This window comes from Parasteatoda tepidariorum, chromosome 11, assembly GCF_982258835.1.
Source record: "Parasteatoda tepidariorum strain Cologne lab strain chromosome 11, Ptep-v5.0, whole genome shotgun sequence".
Taxonomy (NCBI): Eukaryota; Metazoa; Arthropoda; class Arachnida; order Araneae; family Theridiidae; genus Parasteatoda; species Parasteatoda tepidariorum.
In genome coordinates, this window is record NC_141765.1 from 71,391,924 (window position 1) to 71,414,951 (window position 23,028).

At 28.1% G+C, this 23,028-nt stretch overlaps 1 protein-coding gene across 2 annotated transcripts in view; it reads right to left on the bottom strand.

Moving 5' to 3' along the window:
* LOC107443977 (uncharacterized) overlaps positions 1 to 13,877 on the bottom strand; it is a 159,412-nt gene extending 145,535 nt beyond the window's left edge. Inside the window, exon 1 of one of the 2 annotated variants that reach the window (XM_016058006.4) lies at positions 12,046 to 13,877. In XM_016058006.4, coding sequence (XP_015913492.1) covers positions 12,046 to 12,693 — 648 coding nt within the window. In that variant the 5' untranslated portion in view covers positions 12,694 to 13,877. The remainder of the gene's footprint in view (positions 1 to 12,045) is intronic. The other variant, XM_016058008.4, reaches the window with a different exon arrangement.
* Between the last annotated feature and the right edge of the window lie 9,151 nt (positions 13,878 to 23,028).

Consider the following 23,028-nt stretch of genomic DNA (forward strand, 5'->3'; position numbering starts at 1 on the left):
TTTTTTTAATCAAGTAGTTTTACTACAGAACTACCTCGATACTCTATATTACAATATATAGAACTCGTACCGAATAAACTCTGATTTAATTACAACTTGAATTCCTGCTTATATTATGAAATATTTTGGGTCACTTGTGTAGCTATTCAAAGGCTTAGAAATCAGAGGTTTCCCTTTACTTACTCGATATAACAAGGCTATTGTTGGCTTCCAATCATTTCAACTAGTTACGTTCAATAAGAAAAATTTACAAGCGACAGGAGTATTTAAACTTCAAAAAACCCGATTGTATTAGCAGACTTGTCTGATTTAGCTGTTTTGTATTTGTATAAATTGTATTAAGAAAGAATGAATTTTTAATGCAATGATTATTTTAAGTAAAAGTTTAAAATGCTAATTATTCCCTAAAAAAAGACACTAGTGAAAGAATGCAAAAGATTTCCACATTTATTAAAATGTTTAATGGTAAATAAGTGAGTTGGAAATTTATTATTACAGTTAACTTAAAAAATATCTCTTTCTTTTTAACTGGTATATAGTTTCGACTTACCTTTAGGATAATGCTCTAACGTAAGCATACTAGAATGGCATACATGAATTATACTTTTTAACTTTAATACTTTTAAATTACATCGTGATTATGATGTAAATATTACATGTATCAGGATAATGATATATGTTCCTTTGCCATCGAAGTAATCACGGTTTTCCTCCCCATGTGATGCGAATGTGGGGTACCGACCACAGTGCTGTCGCAAAATATCTTCAGTGGTAGATGGATCATGAGTAAGAGTCTCCTTGTCGTTAGGCTAACAGTGGGAGGTTTCTGTGATTTTCTTCTCCATCTAGCGCAAATACGGTTTAGTTCCATCAAAAAGTTTTTCACGAAAGCTAGTTTGACCCAGTGCTTTGTCCAGGAGTTCCCTTGTCTTCTGGGTTGGTTAAAAATTGCAAGGTTCGTGAGTTAAGCCTGATAGCCATAAATTCAAAAATTGGTCGACTGTTCAACGCCAGTTATAAAATAAAATAATAAGAAGAATGTAAAATTTATCAAGATGGATGGTAATAATTTTCGACTACGATAAATATCAAATGTGATAACATCACAAGTATTATCAATAAAGATAACTATCGCTAGTCATGATAGATTAAGGCAATTTTGGCGAATGTAAGAGTAGTGTAAATTAATTAAATTTCAAATATATTTTTAAATACCCATACATTGCGGTATTCTCTCGAATTAGGAAAGAACATATGTTCTTCTTTATTTGAATGGCGAAAAAAGGGCATGAAACGCATGGCATCTAAGTTGTTATTAATTTATTTTAAAAGGCATTCATTAATCTTTGGAATACAAAACCTGGTTTTTATATTTAATGTTTTGTTCGAAATGCTGTATCAAAAATAAGAAAAATGTGCATTCATTTCTAAAAATGAAAAATAAACAAGTATACGAGAGCAAAATAAATTTTCTTCGCAATTTCTGATTTTCCAAAATAAATAAATATGCATTATACTGACATATAAAAGGTAAATATTTATGCATTCAAAGCGATTTCAGTTTGAATCTGCTGCTGTCAATCTATTTATAAAATCAAACGTTTCTTTGACAAGAAATATTTTTGATTTATAAAATAAGAAATAGAATTATAGGCATTGAAATTAAGGTTTAAAACTGTTCAAATCAGAATACGTAAATAAACACCTTAAGTGTATTCTTTCATTTTATACGCAATTTTTTGTTTCAAACATAGCTGTCTCATTTGAAGATTTAACGTTTATTTCTAGGATCTGGTAAAATAGAGACAAATATTTAGATTATACAGTTAAAAACGATGTAAATTAAAAAATTAGTCTTAACAATTTTAATTTTAAAAAGACGGTATCACTTGTTCGAGGTATAAATATTCCTACAGTTGCAGAAATGAATTCATTTTCAATATTTATTGAAACTGGGAGTAGAGTAAATCAATAATTTGAAGTATACTTTTTGTATTAAAAAAACATCTTAAAATCAGTAATTGTGATGTAGTTATTATTAAACTGTTTACTTGAATCTCATTTTTATAAATCAGTTTATTTGAATATCATGATTAGTCTGTTTGAATTATTATTGACATTTTGGATTAAAAAAACTTCATCATACAAAGTGATGCAAATGGATTGATTGAGATCACTGAACTAATTTAACTGATTCAAATCACTTGACAAGCACGATATGTATTAATGATATAATTCATAGAATGAAACAAGTTCCACGAATCATTAATTCCAGACATCAATTTTAACAGATTAATTTGATCAAAGATTAGTATAATCAGATTAGTATGATCATTGAAGATTCATAGTATTAAAAATATTGTTCTATTTTTATTGAATCTATGATTTGAAACAATAACTGGAACCATTAAATTCATGCGTAGTATCATTTTGAAACAGGTTCGATTCTTTTGATTCGAAGATGTGAAATTCTTATATGTGACAAGTTTGCTTTAATATATTATTCAAACACTTTAAATTTACCAAATAGACTTGTTGAATTTTTAAAAAAATTTAATTTATACTGAACTTATATAAAAGTCGTTTTAGCGAAAAATATTCATTACAGGAAAATAATAATACATAGAAAATAGTAAATGCAATTGATATATTTTCTTGCGCACAATATATATAATTTTTATTGTTAAAATATTCATGTTCAATAATATTTACTTAGAGTACAAAATTTTGTTTGCGAACTACAAGCATTACGAGTACTATAAGCTATAAACATTACGCTATAAGCATACTAGAAGCTATAAGCATAACCTATAAGCAGAACTATAAGCATTACGAGTAATTTAACGTGTATATAATTCAAGTTATTTGTTATTATTAAAATTATGTTACTTTTGGGCCTACACAAAATTTAAAAGCATATTTCAATTAACATATATGTGTTATAGCCAAGAGCAATTTCAAACAATTCACGTTTATATTATCTAAGGATGTTGTTATTATACAAGAAAGCTATCTAAAAATAAAATTAGAATTACTGAAGTGTTTAATTTTAAACTAAGCATTTTAAAGTATTTAAAATGAGCACTTAGAATCTTTTGCTACTAGTATAAGAATTCTTTTTCAAAAAGTAGAGTAGAATCTTCCTTTTGTGGCTTTTATTTTCTGTATTCTCAGTCACGCTCTGATTACCCCCATTTTCTTTTCCTTTACAATAAATCGTTCTATTCCCAACTGAAATGGCTTATTATCTTCTATTCCTGTTTTTTTTTTTATATTTCCCATTTCTTTCCCGAATTTGAATCTGAAATATAGCTATCATAGCAAAGTCAAAGCACTAGTTTGTTATCTGCTAAAGATTTCCTCCCAAAGCTCAAATGTTAATATTAAAGAAAAACTGTTGAGGGTTGTAAAATTTACTAGGATTAGAAGAATTTAAAAATAGGAATGAATTCTAAATGTGTTGTTATTAAGCTTTTATATAGGTTGTTAATAAACTTATCTTCTATTCTTATTACTTTTATTTCCCATTTCTTTCCCGAATTTGAATCTGAAATATAGCTATCATAGCAAAGTCACAGTACTAGTTTGTTATGTGCTAAAGATTTCTTCCCAAAGCTCAAATGTTAATATTAAAGAAAAACTCTTGAGGGTTGTAAAATTTACTAGAATTAGAAGAATTTAAGAATAGGGATGAATTCTAAATATGTTCTTATTAAGCTTTTATATAGGTTGTTAATAAACTTATTATCTTCTATTCATACTACTTTTATTTCCCATTTCTTTCCCGAATTTGAATCTGAAATATAGCTATCATAGCAAAGTCAAAGTACTAGTTTGTTATCTGCCAAAGATTTCTTTCCAAATCTCAAATGTTAGTATGATTGAAGAAAAACTGGTGAGGGTTGCATAATTGACAAGAATTATACGAATTAAAAAATAGGGATGTATTCTAAATAGATTGTTATTAAGCTTTTGTATGTCAGCTCATTTTCAACGTTTCTTCGTAAATAATTTTAGAAATAAATTTCAATGAGGATTTCAATCCTTCTGCATATTTCAAAGATTTCCAAGATATATTTTTTTGGTTTTTAGAATAGCAATGAAAGCAGTTTCTTATCGGTGTAATGAAAGATAACACTACACTTTCAAAATTTAAAACGTTTAATTTTGGTTATTCAGCAACTGCTACTTTTTTTGTCTTGTTTGAGAGTCAATTTGTCACGAAATTACGTGATTATTGCTAAAACGCGGGCTCTCAAATATTTCATGAAACTGTTTCCTCATTTATGCGTTTTATCCCTGTGCATTCTGGGAATTATTGCAGCTTCCCTCAGTTTGATGGTATTGAGATTGTAGGGTGTGAAATTAAAAGGTAATTTTCTCCCAATAAGATTCATAATAAATACTATATATGGAAATCTATTTCGTGTTTTTGTTGAATTTCTTAATTATTTGCACCTGAGTTAATCGATAGGTCACATTATGCTTGAGGCTAATATCCAACGCTAATAATTTTTTTTAAATACTACGAAATTAGTGTAACGATACTAAATTACTCAAAACTACGAAACCTAATTTACGTAGCAAGGATAGTGAAAGATTTATTTCCTTTTAACAAAATCTATATCCCTAGAAAAGTGAGGATTGGAAATTGTTTCAATTTGACGAAATGTTCGCCCTGAGGAAAGTTCCCGAAAAACAGTTTCGTTGCAAAGGGGCGAAATTTCGTAAAATTCAAATATTAATTTCTTACTCAGTACTTTAAAATTTTATTTAAAAATCGATTGTTTTTATTTTTACATATTTCGTTATTTCGTTTTTTGGTAGATTGCTCAATGGGTACCATATATTTAAGAGTATAAACTGAAACTTATACAAATGAAAAAGGTAGCGAGAAAGAATATGGCGCTTTTGGGGATTTTTTTGACTTTCAAAGCAGTGGATGTAGCCGCAATCTGGAAAATATAATCCCAATAGTTCAGTCAAATTGTAAGATTTTTCATGCGCAGTAATAATCAATAAAAATATTTATTCTTATTTAATTTAATAATGGACGAAACAATTTGGGTAGTAAGGTATGCAAATTTTTAAATCCTATAAACTGTGCATTTTTTAATTATAAAATCCAATATATAAAATTGTGTTTGAGAAATAAATTTAGATGTGCTTTTTTTTCTAATTTTAAAACTACATAGCTTTTTGGCTGATTAAAATTGAACCTGATTGAGTTATATGGACTATATTTTCAAGATTGCAGCTACCCATCATATATTTTGATTCTCAAGAATTTCAAATCCATTGAGAAAAAGGAATGTTATTCAAAAAAAATATGTCTTATGATGAAAGAGTCTTATGATGAACCTTAGTAGTTAGTTTTAATTGATTTGCAAGTTTGAAGTGATGTCTTTTAACCATTAAGATCATTAGAACAAAGGTCATTCACAGAAGTAACTTTTTTTTTACTATTTTTTACTTTTTTTTTAAACATTTTTGAACTATTTGTATTTTAAATCGTTAAAGGATTTTTACTTTGGCTCAAAAAATTATTGAAATTTTAAACATTTGAACACCAATAATAACTTATTAGTTTTTGAAATTAAACTAATTTTTAACAATAAATCACATTATAAACATTTTTGAAAGTTATATATTTTCACTTTAATTTCTAAGGCATTAAAAATATTTCTAGGCAGAATATTTATAATAGAAAGAATCTTTAAAAATTTTTCATTACAACGGTTACACTCAGTAATAGAGTAGTTAGAATCCTCATTTAAATGTCAACATTCACAACAACTTTCGATAATTCCGTAATTACAGTCAATTGATTTCAAATTGGTAATCAGCAAGGATTTCGCACGCCATTTACTTAACGATGTAATTTGTAATTGCTTACAGACACACTCGTTTGGGCATATCTAGAGCCAACCATGAATGGTTTTGATGATATTTTTATTCCACAGCTTTATATGTAAGACAATTCCTTATTAATTACAATTTCGTTCCTTTGAAAACAATTTTCAATTTGAAATGTTTTAAATATTTAGTTAGTTGGTTAGTTAGTGGATTATCTAGGTTTTTAACTCAATTTATTTAGATACATTTATTGCCAATATTTTGCGCAAATATCATTTTTAAATGAACATAAGTTGTTGTTTTTTTTAAAAAATAAGCAAGGAAGCAATTTTATCAAGGTATAAAGCAACTTTCAGAGCATTGAATACTCACATTAAATCTAAATTCATAGTAAATATTTCGCGAGAAATATGATAAATCAATTTTCATTTAAGTATGTATTTTTGAAAGTGTGTATAGAGGAATTTTTATCGCCTTTACAAGAATACATAATTCCGTAGAATTTAGAAAAATGAAAATTTATTTTTTTTGAATAACACAAAGCAATTAATTTCGTTTTTTATATAAAGCAAATCGTTTTAGAGTTTAATAGGAAAGAGTTTTCTGTATAGGTTTCTTTAATAGGAATACTATTTGCAAAGTGCCGACTTTCTGAAATGCATTCAAATAGCATGTTTATGAACTTTACTTCCTAATTGAGGAATTCGTGGGATAAAGATTTGATGGCCCACTTAGACAAGTAAGTGAGCCAGCATACTTACAGGTTATAAGCTTTTTCAAAGCTTTTTAAGATACAACTTATTTGTTATAAGCATTTTCTAAAGCCATTATGAGTAAGACGTTATGAGTAATTTCAGTTTGTAGATATTTTTCCTTTTTGACGAGCTTTTTAAAACTATAACTGTCATTTCCTTTTTCTTTAAAGATCCAATTAAAAACAGAATGAAACTTCATTCACGTGTATAGTAGTAAAGCAATATAAATGTTAAATTAAAAGTTTTCTTTAAATTTAAAATATAATTCCATAATTACTTCAATTTCTTCCTTCATTTATCCTTAAATAAAAAAACTTGAGAAAATACGATGCAAAATAAAATATTATTATAAATATACATTTTCAAAATACGTCTGTTTTTTAAACATTTAAAGATGGATATCTAGAAATATATACGCAGCATCAAAAATATTAGAGATTTGAAAATAATTAATTTTCTGTACTTATAGACGACCATTAGATGTTCTCAGAAATCTAAAGAATTTAAAAAAAATTTCGTAGCTTTTTCTGGAAGTAAACGTTGAACATTAAAAAATAATTGGAAACATCATTAAGAATTAATAAATTTCAGTTCTTTTAGATGACCATAAAATCCCAGAAATCTAAATGCTCTTTTTCTCAGCATTTTTAATGATGAGTATTGAAAAAGTCTAAGCATTATTTACAAATCAATACCATTTTTTAACAATCAAAAGTACATGTATTTTAATTGTACTCTACATTTCAAGGTGTAAGCTAGCATATTCTAATAATAAATAAGATTAACAAGAAATAATTTAATTTTAATAATTCTGAATATTCAAAATTTATATTCTGAGAATTTAGATAGAATTGCTATCGTAAAAATATTTTTTTACGTTTCCAAATTCACTTTTTTTAGAAGGCCTTATTTGTAATTACTTCTATTTTTATCTCAATTTTTGCAAACTAAAAAAAAAATAGTTGTAGTAAAAACGTATAGATTTGGTTTGATATTCTTCTATTTAACATATTGAAGTCGCTGTGATGGCTAAATCGAGAAACTATAACACTAAACAAATCTCTGTTTTACACTGAAGACTTTATTATTTAAAAAAAATACACTAATATTTCTAAATCGGAATCTTTTTTTTAATTTTTAAATAAGAATAATAAGATATATTTTTGACAAATGAGACAATGATAATCAAAACAAAATTAATAAAACTGTTATAGTTAAAATTGTTATAATTAAAATAAGCTATTTAAAAAACAAATATAAAGGCTAGCAAAAAACTAGGTGTACAAAAAAATTTCAGAATACTTAATGAAAAAAAGTACAAATTATTTATAAATCATGTCTAATATAATTCCACCACCATGTTACAAATAGTAGTTTATTTGAGTAAATTATTTTCCTTTAAAAAATGTTTTTTTTTAATTTATTAAATTTTATATACGTTTTTAATAATATATTTTAAATCTAATTTAATATGTATATTTTTTATATATTTTAAGTTGATTTATTTATTTTAAATTTATTTAATATTATAGATATTTTAGCATAGTAATGCTTAATTTATTGTACTTATTATAAATTTTGATTTAGTAGCGTTACAATATTTGTTTCCTTTATTTATCCGTTACTTTTACTTAATTATATTTTATTATTGCTTAATGAAACAAAAACCCGTAGTGAAAGTGCTGCAAGAGAGCAGACAATGAAATAGTGACGGTCTATTGAAGGGGTACTGAGACTGTCTTCGATGAAGGAGACAAGATCATTTCCAATAAGAATAGAAAATGTTAAAATAGTATACTCTTAGTACATATAATTCAAATTGTTTGCACTATAAAATTGATAAAGTGCAAAATTATATGGAACGCTGTCCAACTGAGACTAATACTATAAAGACTATTTCGTTGCAAAAAAAAGTTTTTTATTGCACCTTATTTTGTTTCTTAAGTACATTGAAGTTTTTTTTCTTCAGTAAAATGATTCTATATATGGCTAGTTTTTGAAGTAGATTTTAAATTTTTATTGAAAATAAAGAAAAAATTAAAATAGTTATACTCTTAAAAATAGGATTTAAATAGTACATGTAAAATTTATATTTTACACTAATAGCTTTCAAGTTTTGAATATCTCTTTAACTAGCATTATAAAATAATATATTGCAAAAAAGCGTCTTATTATGCATTTTTTGCTTCTTAAAAAATGCATAGAGGCATTTTTTTGGAGAAAGGTGGGGGCAAATGATTTTTTAAAAAGCGTGGTTTCGAAGCAGTTTCTTAATTTCATATAATAATAAGAATGTTAAAGTGCTCATACTCTAAGAAACATGTTTTGAATAGTAATTGCAAAATTGATATTTTACATTAAATGCAATGTAGTTTTCAAATATTGTACAAATCAGACTACAATTATAAAATAATATGATGTCCAAAAATAGTGCCTTCTTATATCTTTTTTCTGCATTTTAAAAAAAATGATTTGAAGAATTTTTCTTCTTTTTTTTGGAAAAAATTATTTTGTAAAGGGTATGCTTTTGAATCGTTTTTACTTTTCCGATGATAATACAAAATGTATCTCCAAGCACATAGAAGTACGATTCAAACGGTTTGAACTACAACATAAATGCCTTGTATTCGATGCAATGAAGCTTTCAAATTTTAAATAGATTTCAAACTAGTAATGTAAAATAGTTATTTCGGCAAAAAAATTTCTTAATAAATCTTTTTTTAAGAAAAATGTTGTAAAGCATCTTTTTTGTTTAAGGGCTAAACGATTCTGTAGTGAACTTGTTTTTAAAATAGCTCTCTAATTTTCAATGGGAAAAATAATCACTTTAGATACCACTTGCAACTTAGTTTTTGCAAATATAACCGGAGTATTTTGCACTGCAACATTGAATTTTTACGGTTTTAAGCTTCAATTTAATTTTTAAATTTCTCAGAACTCACAAATTATTACTAAGAAAAACTGTCTAAGAATGCTTTATTATATCTTATTTTGTTTCGACTCTTCAAATGCTTAAAGTTTTCAACAACAACAACAAAAAATTCTTGGTTTTTAAGCAAAAAGTTTTATAAACAACTTAGTTTCGTAATTTACAATCGAAAATATAAATTTGCATTTTGGATGAAATAGTATAAATTTAGTTGATGTTCCCAAAAAGTCTGCTGAGAGGAGTACTTGGTTTCAAAGCACAAATGCCAGAGATGCCCACTGAGGAAGTGATTGAGGGTGGCTTGATCAAAAAAAGGCACTTGCATAATTTGCACTTTAAAATTATAAGTTAGAACTTAATTCAATGTAACTTTTAAATTTTTCACATCTTACAAACAGTTGAATAATTTAATGCTCAAAATGTATCTTAAAATGCTTTCTTTTAAACGATTCTTTATAGTGTTAAAACTGAAAAAAATGAATTCGTACTAACTTAAACATAAAGTTCAAAGCTTATTTATTCATTTTTAATTTTCATTGCAGAGTATGAAACTGCTTTTTAGTCAAAGTAGTACTATTGTATTTATAGCTATGGTGATGGAAAAGAAACTAAATTTATCCTTTATTTTAAGAAATTGTCACTTATTTAAACTTTTCATTAAACACTTGTTTTAATTTTTTGTTTGAGTATTTATTAATTATTTAATTTAATATTTAGTTTAAGAAAAAATAAAAACTAAACGCAAATAGTATTATTTTTCTTGTGAAATGTTAAGCTTTTTTTAAAGTCTGGAAGTCTGTTTTTATTGATTATATTTCGTATATAGAAATAATTTCGCTTTTTATGTAAAATATTCGTAATGAGTATAAATAATTTCCATTGAAGTGAAAATGTTACAACACATTTTTTTTTTTGTTTTGAACAACCCATTTTGTCAGCTAATATTTTCTTTAAAATACTTAATGCAAAAATTTAAAGCAAATAAACACAATTTATGTATTGCAAGTTGAAAATTAATTATTCAAAATTTATTGTATAGTTATACTACTAGACTACCAATATGCAACTTTAAGATTATGAAAAAGCAGGCTTACAATGCATAAAAAAAAAGTAAACAGACTTTCAAATTTCGCAGTAGTTAGTTCATCCAGAATTATTGTAATCACAAATAATTAGAAAAATCTTCCAAGATATTTTAATGTGCAAGTTATTGTTGCAGATTTATCCAAGAAAATTTTCATATCTTTCTTCATCATATTATTTTATATTTTTTATGAGAAAGTTAATAGATATAGATTCAACATTAAAAAATACTTATTTTCCATTTAGCGATATTTCTGCGTATGAATATAATATTTAAATAATCTATCAATTAATTCAAAAATTATCCCTTGGAAGGTGATCACTTTTACGAAAAAGAAATTCGTGAACTTAATTTCTTCAGTAGAGAGAAAAACAATTTTACAAAATATGATAGCTTTTGTTGTAAGTTACATATTTTACTTGAAATATATTTAAAAATAATGAAAAAATTTCCCTTCTCTAGTATTTAAGGAAACATTTTTGCAGGCTTAATTAAATTTAATTAAATATGTCATATAATATATCAACGCATTAAAGCTTATGGTTTGTTTTGTGAAATCCTTAAATTTAAAATTTAGCAGATATAAACAACTTCCTGTTGTTTATAAACAACAATATCAAAGAGATTTTATTTCAGATTTTGAACCTCATATTTAGACACAAAGAGTGTTGAAATCTATTGCATCATCTGTGCTATAAAATGTTGAAAAGGAATTACAGAAGGAAATATCCGGATTAATACAATTATTTTTTGTATAATTTTCTGGATGTGTCATTCTTGTTTTGTATATCAGAATTGGCTGTCATTTAACACTTTTACATTTTCAAGAGTCCTGCCCAACGATTACGGTCTATAGAATTTCTACCAAAGAATGCGTAAGTAATAGCACCACCATATGCTGTCCCATGCATAGTTCTTCATTGTTTATTTTATGAATAGTAAAAAAAGATCAATTTTTAGTTCTTTCTTCAATCTGTGCTTCATATCAGAAATACTTCGTGTGCGAATTTTGGAACAACATTGTAAATGTTTACTCTCTTGCATTCAAAAATCATTCAATTTAATTGTTTGCTGCCTATTAACTGAAAATAAAATTCCAAAATTCTTTTTTTTTAAAAGTTTAGGAGCATTGTTTACTAAAAAAAAGTACATGTTGAAGTTATATTTAAAATCTCAATTTAATATATTTGTTATGTCTGGAACATATTTCGTTTGTTTAGGCTTATGAATCTTTCTTAGAAAAAAAAAAGGTTCATTGCCTTAGAGTTTACTTGAGTCCATTGTTAAATGTTGTAATAAATTTTAAGTTAACTATATTAAACATATCAGAAAGTAAAACATTCTACAGTGTTAGCATGCTGTTAAAATTTTTCATGCGGAGAGAAATGAAAATAAAAGTTTGTTTTAAGTTAAAAACTCACGTTTTTCAAAGGAAGAAACCGCCCTCTCATATGGGAAGGAACAATAAAACAATCTTGATCTACTTCATCAGGATAATATGGGGAGTCATCCAGACCATTTCTACTTCTGGATGAATTAGGAGTTGATGGCAAAAACCTTCGATCTAAAATGGGTGAGGAAGGATCCGGTGGTCTAAGTCTTGGATGTTCCCTCATCGGTTGAACATATTCATCATCATCATCAATACAAAGCTCATACCTATTCGATGAACCACCATATCGCCTACTAGAACGTCTTCGAGTCCGAGATTTTGAAGACAAGTCCGGAGTTAAGAGGTATGGACTATAACTAAAATAGTCCTCTGGCCAGTCACTACCTACAATACTGCCTCTGTGTTCTGTACTTATGTGTCTGAGACTGTCCATACCAAGGGGATTATCGTAGGAAGACACAATCTCGCTGCTATAACTATAAGCTCCAGGCTCGAGATCTCCATGACTGTTTTCTTTGTTCCAAGAACGAGGTCTATTGGTAGATGGTGAATGCTGAAGTTCGCTTTGAGAGAAGCCAGAAGATCCAGTTTGAGAGTTTCTTCCACCTTGTTTTCGGTGATTGCGTTCCATATGAAAATAAAGATGAGTACTGAGATGTTTTGCGAAAGATGCCATGTCTTCATATCGGCTTGATATGGTAAAGAAATGACATATACGGTGCTTTTTACTCTAATTTTTACTTATATCACTTAGAACATTTTTTGAACTTCTTATAGATTTTTAGATGGGATGATATCTTTGTTAAATGGGGGACCCTAAAAGTCTCTGTATTTTTCCACTACTAACTCATTCCATCAGATTTATAAACTAAAATTAAATTTAACTACTTACAAAATGCTTTTTAATTAATTTTTACGTATCACATTGGTGAGTATTTTGTATGCTCATATATCAGTTTCAAACTTGACATTCTTTAAGTTTTTATCAAACTTTGATGCATTTAAATGTTGCTTATTTATCTTTAAATTTGAAAAAAAGTCACATTAGAAACTACCTTTATTTGCTTGTAAATTTAGTTATTAATATTCGTAAATAAATTATATTTCCAAAAAATAACTATCTAAAAACAGCTTTTAACAACAATAATATGTTAATCAATTGAATAACGAAAATCACATAAAATTAAAGATTTTGAAATTGAATAATTGAATTAAAAGGATAAACGGAAAATTTTCAATAATTACTAATTATTCCTGCTAAGTCTAGTTATCTTGCATGATGGAAAGGTGATATGCTATTTAATAATGCAAATAAAATAATTGCAATAGACATGTGATATGCAAAGCTATTAAGTTCTTATCATGATATGCAAAAAGAATTCTTTGTTGAAATGAATGTCGAAATCAACAAAGTTTATATTTATAAAAATTGACTTTGAAATATTGATATTGATATTGCAAAACAAAATAGTGTCATCTGTTTTCTCATATATAACAAAGAATAAAAGAAATTCTAAAAGTCACCTGAAGAAGCAACATTTCTTTCTCGTAGTAAAAATCTTGCATGTATAATTATTAGAAAAAACCAGTCTTACTAAAAAACACACTATCAATAGAGAAAATTCCAATTGATTCGATAAAACGCACTTAAAATAAATTGTTTAAAGTCTTAAAGCTCCCGAGAAAAACATGCAAATTGAGGAGTTGGGCAAGTATTTATTATTCTGCAAAAACCACATTACTTGTTCTCCTAAAAATACATGCGTGCAGGTTACTACTGAATCAGGATGTGTAAGATCCTACTCGCATCTAGAGCTGGACCAGAATGGGCTCGTGAATTAGCAACAGGCTTGCACCAACAGCGACATCTGGCGCTGACATCGATCGCAAAGAATAAAACAGAAATGGCTATTTTTTTTTTATTGTTATCAGAATCGTTTCTGCTTCAAGTATTTTTCATAACAGCAATTTGTAAGGCAAATAGTATTACTCTTAAGTATAAAATATGTTCTTGTTTATCTATCGTTTATGGTCAGCGAATAAATGGATCTTAATTGTGAGAAGTATTAAAATATAATTTATTATTCAATGCGTAGCGTTTACTTTTAATTAATTTAATGATTATGCGAGAGAATTAAGCAAAGGGAGGTTAAAGGAAACAAAAGTGCTTTTGAAATCAATTTTAAAATTGTAGTTTTCTTTTATTTATTATTGTATTGTGCTCGATTATTACATTTGACCTGAAATTATTGCATAAAGGTTTTTAAATATTTCACACTTATTATGTAAGAACAGTTTTTATGTAATAAAGTGACTTTCAAAACTTAATAAATAACAGAATTTTTTTTATATTTAATTCATTTCAATAATATAATAAAATTTCCTTTTTAAACTATCAGATTTTGCTTATTTAAAATTTGAAATGTCTCATTTTCAGATTATTTTATTAATTGCAATGAAAGATTTGAAAAGAAGACCATATCGCAAATTTGAAATTAAAAAATAAACTGTGACGATGCAAAAATAAAATTATCATCATCATTTAAATGTGCAATTTCTGATCAGAAACATAATGAAACTTTTAAAAAAAACAGAAAATTTTTGGAAGTATATATTATGCGCTTAAAGTCCCGCAGTGGACTGATCATTAAGACACGGTTCCCAGGAGATCACCGAAGTCAAGCATCACTGGCTGCGGTCAGTGTGCGGGTGGGTGACCACTTGGATCAGCCTGCGTAGGGACCGAGGGTGTGCGGTATTGGTCCTCGTTAAACTGTTCTACCGTAAAGTGCTCGACTTCGCGTGCAGGTCGTCGAGCTACCGAAGCAGGGGTGCCATCCCCTCTGCAGAGGATCAAAATTGTGATGGCATGTCTTCGGATCAACCTCAGGGATGTTTCCCAGACCGTCGCCAATAGCCCATTGTGCAGCTCTAGTGCGACGTAAATGAACAACAACAACAACAATTGTCTAAAATTTTTGAAAGAGTTACTTGGAATGTTTGATTATACTGAAGGACCTACTCACTTTATTTTTTTCTTAGAAACTCAAAAATGTTTTTTATTACTTTAACAATAATCTCGGGTCGAAAACACGTTTTGCCTCAAGTAGAACACGAGACACGATTTTTGGTTTCATTTTCCATAACATCGAACATTGATACTTCGAACACTGAGAAAAAAATATGGTCAAAACTACCAAAATATGATAAAATTTGCCATGTTTCCTGTCTATATGGTAACACCAAAAAGTACTGTAATTCTTACTATAATGGTTATGACATTTGATACAAATACAAATGAAACATGATTTTATTATCATTCTGTTTGGTTCTAAATGTAGTAAAATTTTGTAACTTAACGTAAAGAGTCAAATTAGATGTGGCGGAAAATGTTCTTATGTTTCATTTAGTAAACATTTATTAACTTTCTTTTTGATCAGTTTGTTAAATTTCGATGTCTTTAAGACTTGTAAAATATGAGTATTTGTAATTAAATGAATGTCTAAACAAGGATTCAGGCTGAACTTTCTTAAAAGGCAACAAAATACATTAACTATTAACTTCTTTATATTTGAATTCCATTTTCTTGTTTTAAAGGTTAATAAATATCTTGCATGTAAACGTTTAATCAATTCAGAGTCATAATGAAGGACAGATCATATAACTTGCTTCAACTAACAGCTTCTTCTGCTTTTTTATAAAAATTTCAAATTTGCTTCACCCTTAAATGGTGTAGTGCAGTGTTTCCCAAACTTATGACTTTCGTGTACCCTTTCTAAATTTTTCGCAACGCTGTGTACCACTAATAAAAAAAATTAATGTATTTTATTAAAAATATGTTTATTTTTCTTTTTTGGTATTAAGTTTTGTTAATAAGTTTATTTGCATCAGTGAGAAGGATGATATTGTTTTTGCTGTGATAACAGTTGCTGTGATAAAAAAATTGCACAAAAGTTAAAAATCACAACTGGCTGCTGACACCACTAATTATTAACTGTTAACTTAGTAAAAAATAGCCAATAGAAAAATAAGTCACCGTAAATTTTCATGGCTGGCTTTGTTTTTAAATAAAATTTTTTGAAATTTTCGTTTGCTGCAAGATATTTCGTATAAGAACGAGTACCCCCGCTAAACTGTTCCCGTACCCCTGGGGGTACACGTACCACACTTTGGGAAACACTGGTGTAGTGAAACTTGGATAATAAAAGAATGTCTATTTAAAACAAAAATAACTGACTGAAACCTAAAGATTTTTTTTGATAATGAATCCCAGCCATAAGCTTTTGATTTTAAGCATGTGCTATTAAATTGTTAGGATACTTTTAAACTTACCAAGTTTTGTCTGGTAAATTCTTAACTTTTTTGACAAAAAAATGTAATTTCAATTATTACCTTACAAGTAAATTTATCTTTATATTCCCTACCATTTTTCCACATTTTGAGATTAAATAGATTTCATTACTTTTCGAAGTACATTTTCGAAATACATATACATAATACATTATTATAAAGCAGTGTTAATTTGAGATATTATATTTTAAAATCTAAAGTTCTTATATTTTTCAAGAACACTGTAAAATCTATGGTGCCATACCTTTCTGATTTCGGTGTTGAACAATCTATAAAATTTTGAGAAGGTGCACTTTACTTGAAATCAATACCAAATCAAGCGTTAATATACTTAAAAAGGTGTAATTTAAACCTAAACACTTAAAATCCAATAAGCTTATACTTAAATCTCGCACATTCACACCGTTTGGGAATGATTTTCACTTTCGAAAACTCCAATGGTGACGCACTTTAGATATCGCCAATTTTTTGTTTTTGTTGACAATTAAGAAAGGAAGGTGTTTTAACAACCAGTTTGATTGCATGTTAGAACACTGTAAAAAAACTTCAGTATCACCAAAAATGGTGGCTACTACTTTTCACCAAGTGCTGTTGGGAAACACAATATATAACTCTCGGTGTTTCACTAGGCCAAGAATATTCTTTAACACAACTTGCAATAAAGTAGCCGCCTCCATTTTTGTAATTCAGAAACGATAAAACAAATAACTACAGTAAGATGGGATACATATAAGAATCAAAAACATTATTTTTACGATACACTATAAAGCAAGAATAATTTATTTAGGATGCATACATACAATATTTTTTAAATTGAAATTAGTTTGTTATTCAGATATACACATAGCACAGAGAGAATATTACGATTTCGAACAAGACTTAACAAATTCGAAGCAGATAGAAATTAAATATTATAAAATTATTTAATACAACTAACAAATTTCTATGAATTTTCTCCAGAGAACATAATTATCATTACAACTTACATGCCTTTTATAACAGTTTACATCTTTTTCTGTGGTATATTTAGTATCGTGTGAGGCGAAATCAAGCTTTCACTTTTTACTTTCTGGATAGTGAGCAAACAAAAAATATTGATCCTCTGACTGTTTCCAAGCGTACGTTGAAATTGGCGAAAATAAGTCATGAATGGAGTAAATGAATGTGAACTTGGTGTAAACTTTTTCCAATAGTTATCGCTTAGATTTAACTACACCATTTAAAGCGCAAATTAAACCTCAATTTGGTATCAACTTGAAATAAAGTATTCATTCACACAATTTTGGAGTTCTTTAACACTAAATGCGGATTACACCTCAGTTTTTACAGTGTAGTTAAATCTAGACACCGAAAATGGAAAATACTTACATCAAGCTCACTCATTTTTACACCATTAGTGAATTATTTTCGCATCCAAAAGAGCCAATTTCGGTGTAATTTGGATATCGTCAGTAGATTGTTTGCATTTGAGTACGAGATGTCGTGAATTTATTGTTTTCTTGCATGTCGTTGTACACCGATAGAAGCAAGAGTTTTCCGTTACGAAATGTACGCTTGTTTTTAGTTGTGTAATAACTGTATTTCAATTTTTAAATATCTACCTACTGTATTAAATAATTTCGTGACATTTAATTTCTATCCACTTTTCTGTTAAACCTGATTCGAATTCGTCTTAATATTCTCTTTGTTATGCGCATGTTTGATTCACAGGTTAATTTTCATTTAATAATTAATGTTTGTATGCATTCTAAATTAATTCTTCCTACTTTTAATTGAATCGTAAAATAAATTTACAGACACTTATTTTTTATATCGTATTGTTTTTATAAACTTTAGTGTTAAGTGTTTAGTGTTAAACTTTAGTTAAAAATTTTAGTTTATCTTACCACCAAAAATGAAGGGAACTACTTTTCACCAAAAGTTGTGTAAAGGAACAATCCTGGTGCATCACAAAACTACTTTCAGTGTGAAGTAGTTACCACAATTTTCTGTCTTACGGGGCAGTAAAATTTTATACAATGAAACTTCGTCTATCATTTCAATAAAACAAGCGAAAGACCTTTCCAATAATTCCGAAATTTTAAATATACCTTTTTAAAAACGAGGGTGGTCTGAATAAAAACAGGATTATTTTTTAAATCTCTTATAAGGGGGCATAGAACTAGAAGGAGTCATTTTTAGAAAATCTGCGTGGGAATGCCAACTGTTGTGAAAATGAAGATAAATCATTCAGAAAACTCGAATTTTGTTTTAGGTAAATCACTGTAGGATATAATAGTTCAAGTACTGGTATTATGATTCTACATTCAAAAAACTTTTTTCTAAGAATGTAGGAAAGAGTAATCTTTCTCAAATCTTATACAAATCCTTTATTACTGAATCTACACTACATTACAATACTGGAAGAGACATTTTCAGTTTTAGAAATTTTTTTGAATTTCCCAAGACATACTTATAGGATTATTTTATTACTTTAGATGGAATTAGTTAATGCAATTTTTAATAATTTGAAATAAGGCTTAAGGGACTATAAAAGGGATAAGGTTAAAGGATAAGGCTTTCAAGAACCGATAATAAATTACGAAAGAAAACAAGTATTTTTGATCACCCTATACCAGAAAATCAAGCAATGAACTTGTAACTTACACCGATTACTTTAGTTGTTATTTGTAATAACTGCAAAAAATGTCATTGACCTAGTTCGAATATTTATGAAGATATGGACATTTATATAAAAAGCAAATTTTTTTGTCTTACCTTTCTTTTTGCTGCAACTTTAAAAATATTCAATAAAATTAAAAAAAAAATTTTGAGCAATTAAAAAATAGTTACAAAATTATTTTTTCGTGACTTTTTTATTATATAAAATTATTATAGGTAAGAATTTGTTCAAAACTGGACAAGATATTAGCATCTAAAGTAGTTCATTGATGCTGCGCATGTGCGAAAAGAAATTAAAAAATCTTTTCCAGAATTTTGTATCGTATTTGGCAACTAGTGAAAAAAGTCTGATTTGAATATCTTAAAAAGTTCAAAAGTTTTAAACAATTTTTTAAGCAGCTTTTTAACTTTTCAAAGGAGGGCTCAAAAGGAGAAAGGATTTTATATTGACAAAGTTTATCAATAAATAATTTAATAACAAATGATAATACGTCGCAATAATCATCCGAATACCTAACTGCGATAGTACAAGGAATGAAAACGAGCAACAAAAAAAACATTCTTTAATACAGAATGATCCCCTCAATGCCAATGTCTTTTTTTTTATAAATCATACCGGGACCTTCCCAATGAAATGTACCGGGTTCGAATCCCATAGATAGCGGGTCGATTTAATTCCGCATATGACTCGTACAGCCCACAGTGCTGTCATAAGATATCATCAGTGGTAGACGGATCACGGGTAAGAGTCCCCTTGCCGTTAGGCTAAGCGTGGGAAGTGGCCGCGGTTTTCCTCTCCATCTAGCGCAAATACGGTTTAGTTCCATCAAAACATTTTCCCTGAAGGTAATTTTCTCCCAATACTTGATCCAGGAGTACCCTTGTTTTCTGTATTAGAATCAAAATTACAAGGCTGAGGAGTTGAACATTGGTAGTCGTAAACTCAAAATTGAGCCGGCTGTTCAACGACTGTTATAAAATAAAATAAAATCATTCTAGAAAGCATGATAGATTATAAGATCTACTACCATTTTATTTGGTAAAATACCGTGCAGAAATTTCCGAATAAATAATAAAATGGAGGAAATGTTTTAAAGAATAGTCTGGTAATTTAATCGCGATTCTTCAGAGTATGTCGTGAAAACCTTTCCTTCTGAGAAATTTAATTTTCTGCGTTCATATTTATTAAATGTAAGGGCAATAAAAAAAAATTTTAAATTCAGAATTTTGGATAAACTTTTACCACAAAAATAGAAAACAACTATCCAACAAATGACTTTAATACTATAAGACCGTAAGTTTTGGTGTTTATTACCAGAATCCCTTTTTTTTAAAAAAAAAATTAGAATTTTTTTGCCATGCAAAATAAGTTGTTTTTTTTACGAGTTTTTCGTCAGTGTTAATATAATGTGCTTAATTAAACAATATTACTGGGCAAATTAATCTTACTTGAACAAAATTTTTGATAATATGGATTAAAATGACAATTTTATGGCTCAACATTGAACCCATTTTTCTGAGAGTGTAATAAAGACCGAAATTATCTTTTTTCTCAAGCATAATATTTTAGATTAAAAATTCTATTAATATTTTCCCATAAAAAAACACGTTAAACTAAATCTTGTCAAAATATTTATGTTTATCAAAATCAAATAACGAACACAAAATAAAGTTAATGAGAAAAAGTGCTTATAATTTTCTTATTTTAAAAGAGTAGCAAATGTGTCATACTGAAATAACGTAAACCAGTAGTTGAAATGCTGAAATTTAGAGAAAATTCCTTTGAAACTAACAAAATTGATCAAGACACCTCACAGAATCTAAATGGAAATGGCATCTTTATTCTCTCTTTTTTTTTAAACTTAAGATTTGTTTATGCTTGTATACAATTAGTACACTGCTCAAAAAAATTAGGGGAGCCATGTGCTCCCCTAATTTTTTTGAGCAGTGTAGTTAGTTAAGTAAAATAAATATTCTTTTTTCCTAATATTGTTTAGTCCCGCAGTGAACTGATCGTAAAGATACGGTTCTCAGTAGAACACCGAAGGCAAGCATCACTGACTGCGGTCAGTAAACGGGTGATTGACCATTTTGATCAGCCTGCATAGGGACCGAGGGTGATCAGTATCGGTCCTCGTTAAACTGTTCCACCTTAAAGTGCTAGACTTCGTGCTCAGGTCGTCAAGCTACCAAAGGAGGGGAGCCATCCCCTCTGCAGAGGATCGAAATTGTGAAGGCATGCCTTCGGATCATCTCCAGGTCTGTTTCCAAGACCGTCGCCAATAGCCCATTGTGCTGCTCTAGTGCGACGTAGGGGAGAGTCGGGTAGCCCAGCCCACTTAAGGAGTATTGCTTATATTTCTGTATAATATTGAGTAATAATCAATATTTTTGTATGTTTCTATTGCTTTATCATCTAATTAAATAATGCAAAAAGAATAAACCAAAAAAAAAGAATAGTTTAACTTAAAAAAGTAGAAATTTAAAAAAACATGTTTTTCAGCTCTTTTCAAAATGTGTCGGGTAGCCCTGCCCAGTCACAAAAATTATGTTTTTTGACTGTTTTTTCAGGTGTAAATGAAAATGACCAATGTATTGACAATGGATAAACCTCATTCATCATTTTTATCACAAAATTATTTTATTTATTGCATATTTATATACGTTTATAGAATTCTATACGTTTAGTGAATTCTATCATTTAATAACAATCATTTAATAACAACAATATTTGTTGTTAAAAATGCATATAACATTTAAATTTGAAGCAATAAAATAATAATCTTTGCAGCCGTACATTTATCGACGAAATGAAATTGGGCTGTGATACCCGACATTCATGTGAGCGGGGCTACCCGAAATCCAATTTTTTTTGTAAATTTGTAATTATTGGAACAATTTTTCACATATAAACTTCTTTCTTTGCGCAAATTAAACTTAAGACTACATACTTTAATGCTGTATGTACAGAAAAAATTATTTGTTTAGTATTTAAATGAAGTTTAATCGAAACATTCAACCAATTTTTCTTAATTTCATGACTACTGTATTCAACATATTTTCAAAACTATTGTTTACCATGTTACCAGCTGCATAAATACCTGAAACTTTGAAAATAATCTTCTTTTAATATAACAATTAATGTCCGATGGCCCATTGACTTGAAAAAAATATTCTATACATATGAAATTGACAGTGGGCGGGGGTACCCGACACTCCCCTAAATAAAATACGTACCAAATACTGTTTCGTGTTTTGTTTACAGTAGAGACCAAATAGCCATTTTTTTTTGCTCATTTGTATTAACATATTAAATGATAAACGAGAATAAGTATGATATTCTTGTTTATCATATAGTATGTTATTACAAATGGAATGTAAATATGGATCTTATCTTAAGACTGCTATTAAATCGCGTCTGAAAATTGCACAAAAGCTGGAGGAACTTACAAAATTCCTTAGTTGTGGTAAAAGCCCTTAACAAAATACTCTTGTTTATTTTACGATGGAAAAATGTAAACAAAAAATTAACACAAATAAATGCTTGATCTAATCCTTTTCTGAAAATATCAATATGTATGCTGGAGATATGTATTTAGTTCTGAGGGAATCTTAAACAAATTTTTCATGTTTATCCTATGGAGATATGCCAACATAAAATCAGCTAAGAAAAGTTCTTTTCACCGCCGCAAATCAATTTTAATTTTAAAAAACTCCTAATTCCTTTTCGATCAAAACCAGCTTGATTCAAAATACTTGTTAATTCATATTAAAACTCTAATATTACAGACGAAAACTGATCTTAATAATCACGCCTCAGACATTTATCAAAATTCAAATCCCCGTTTTAAAACTGAACTAGGTTTTAAGCAAAAAACCATAACTTTTGTAAAAGTACTTTCAGAGGCAATCTTAGAAGATAAATGAAGCAAAGAAGTAAAAGAAATGTTCATAAGTTTTTTTTCCATGTAGATAAACTAAATTGCTTTAGCGTTGAAGT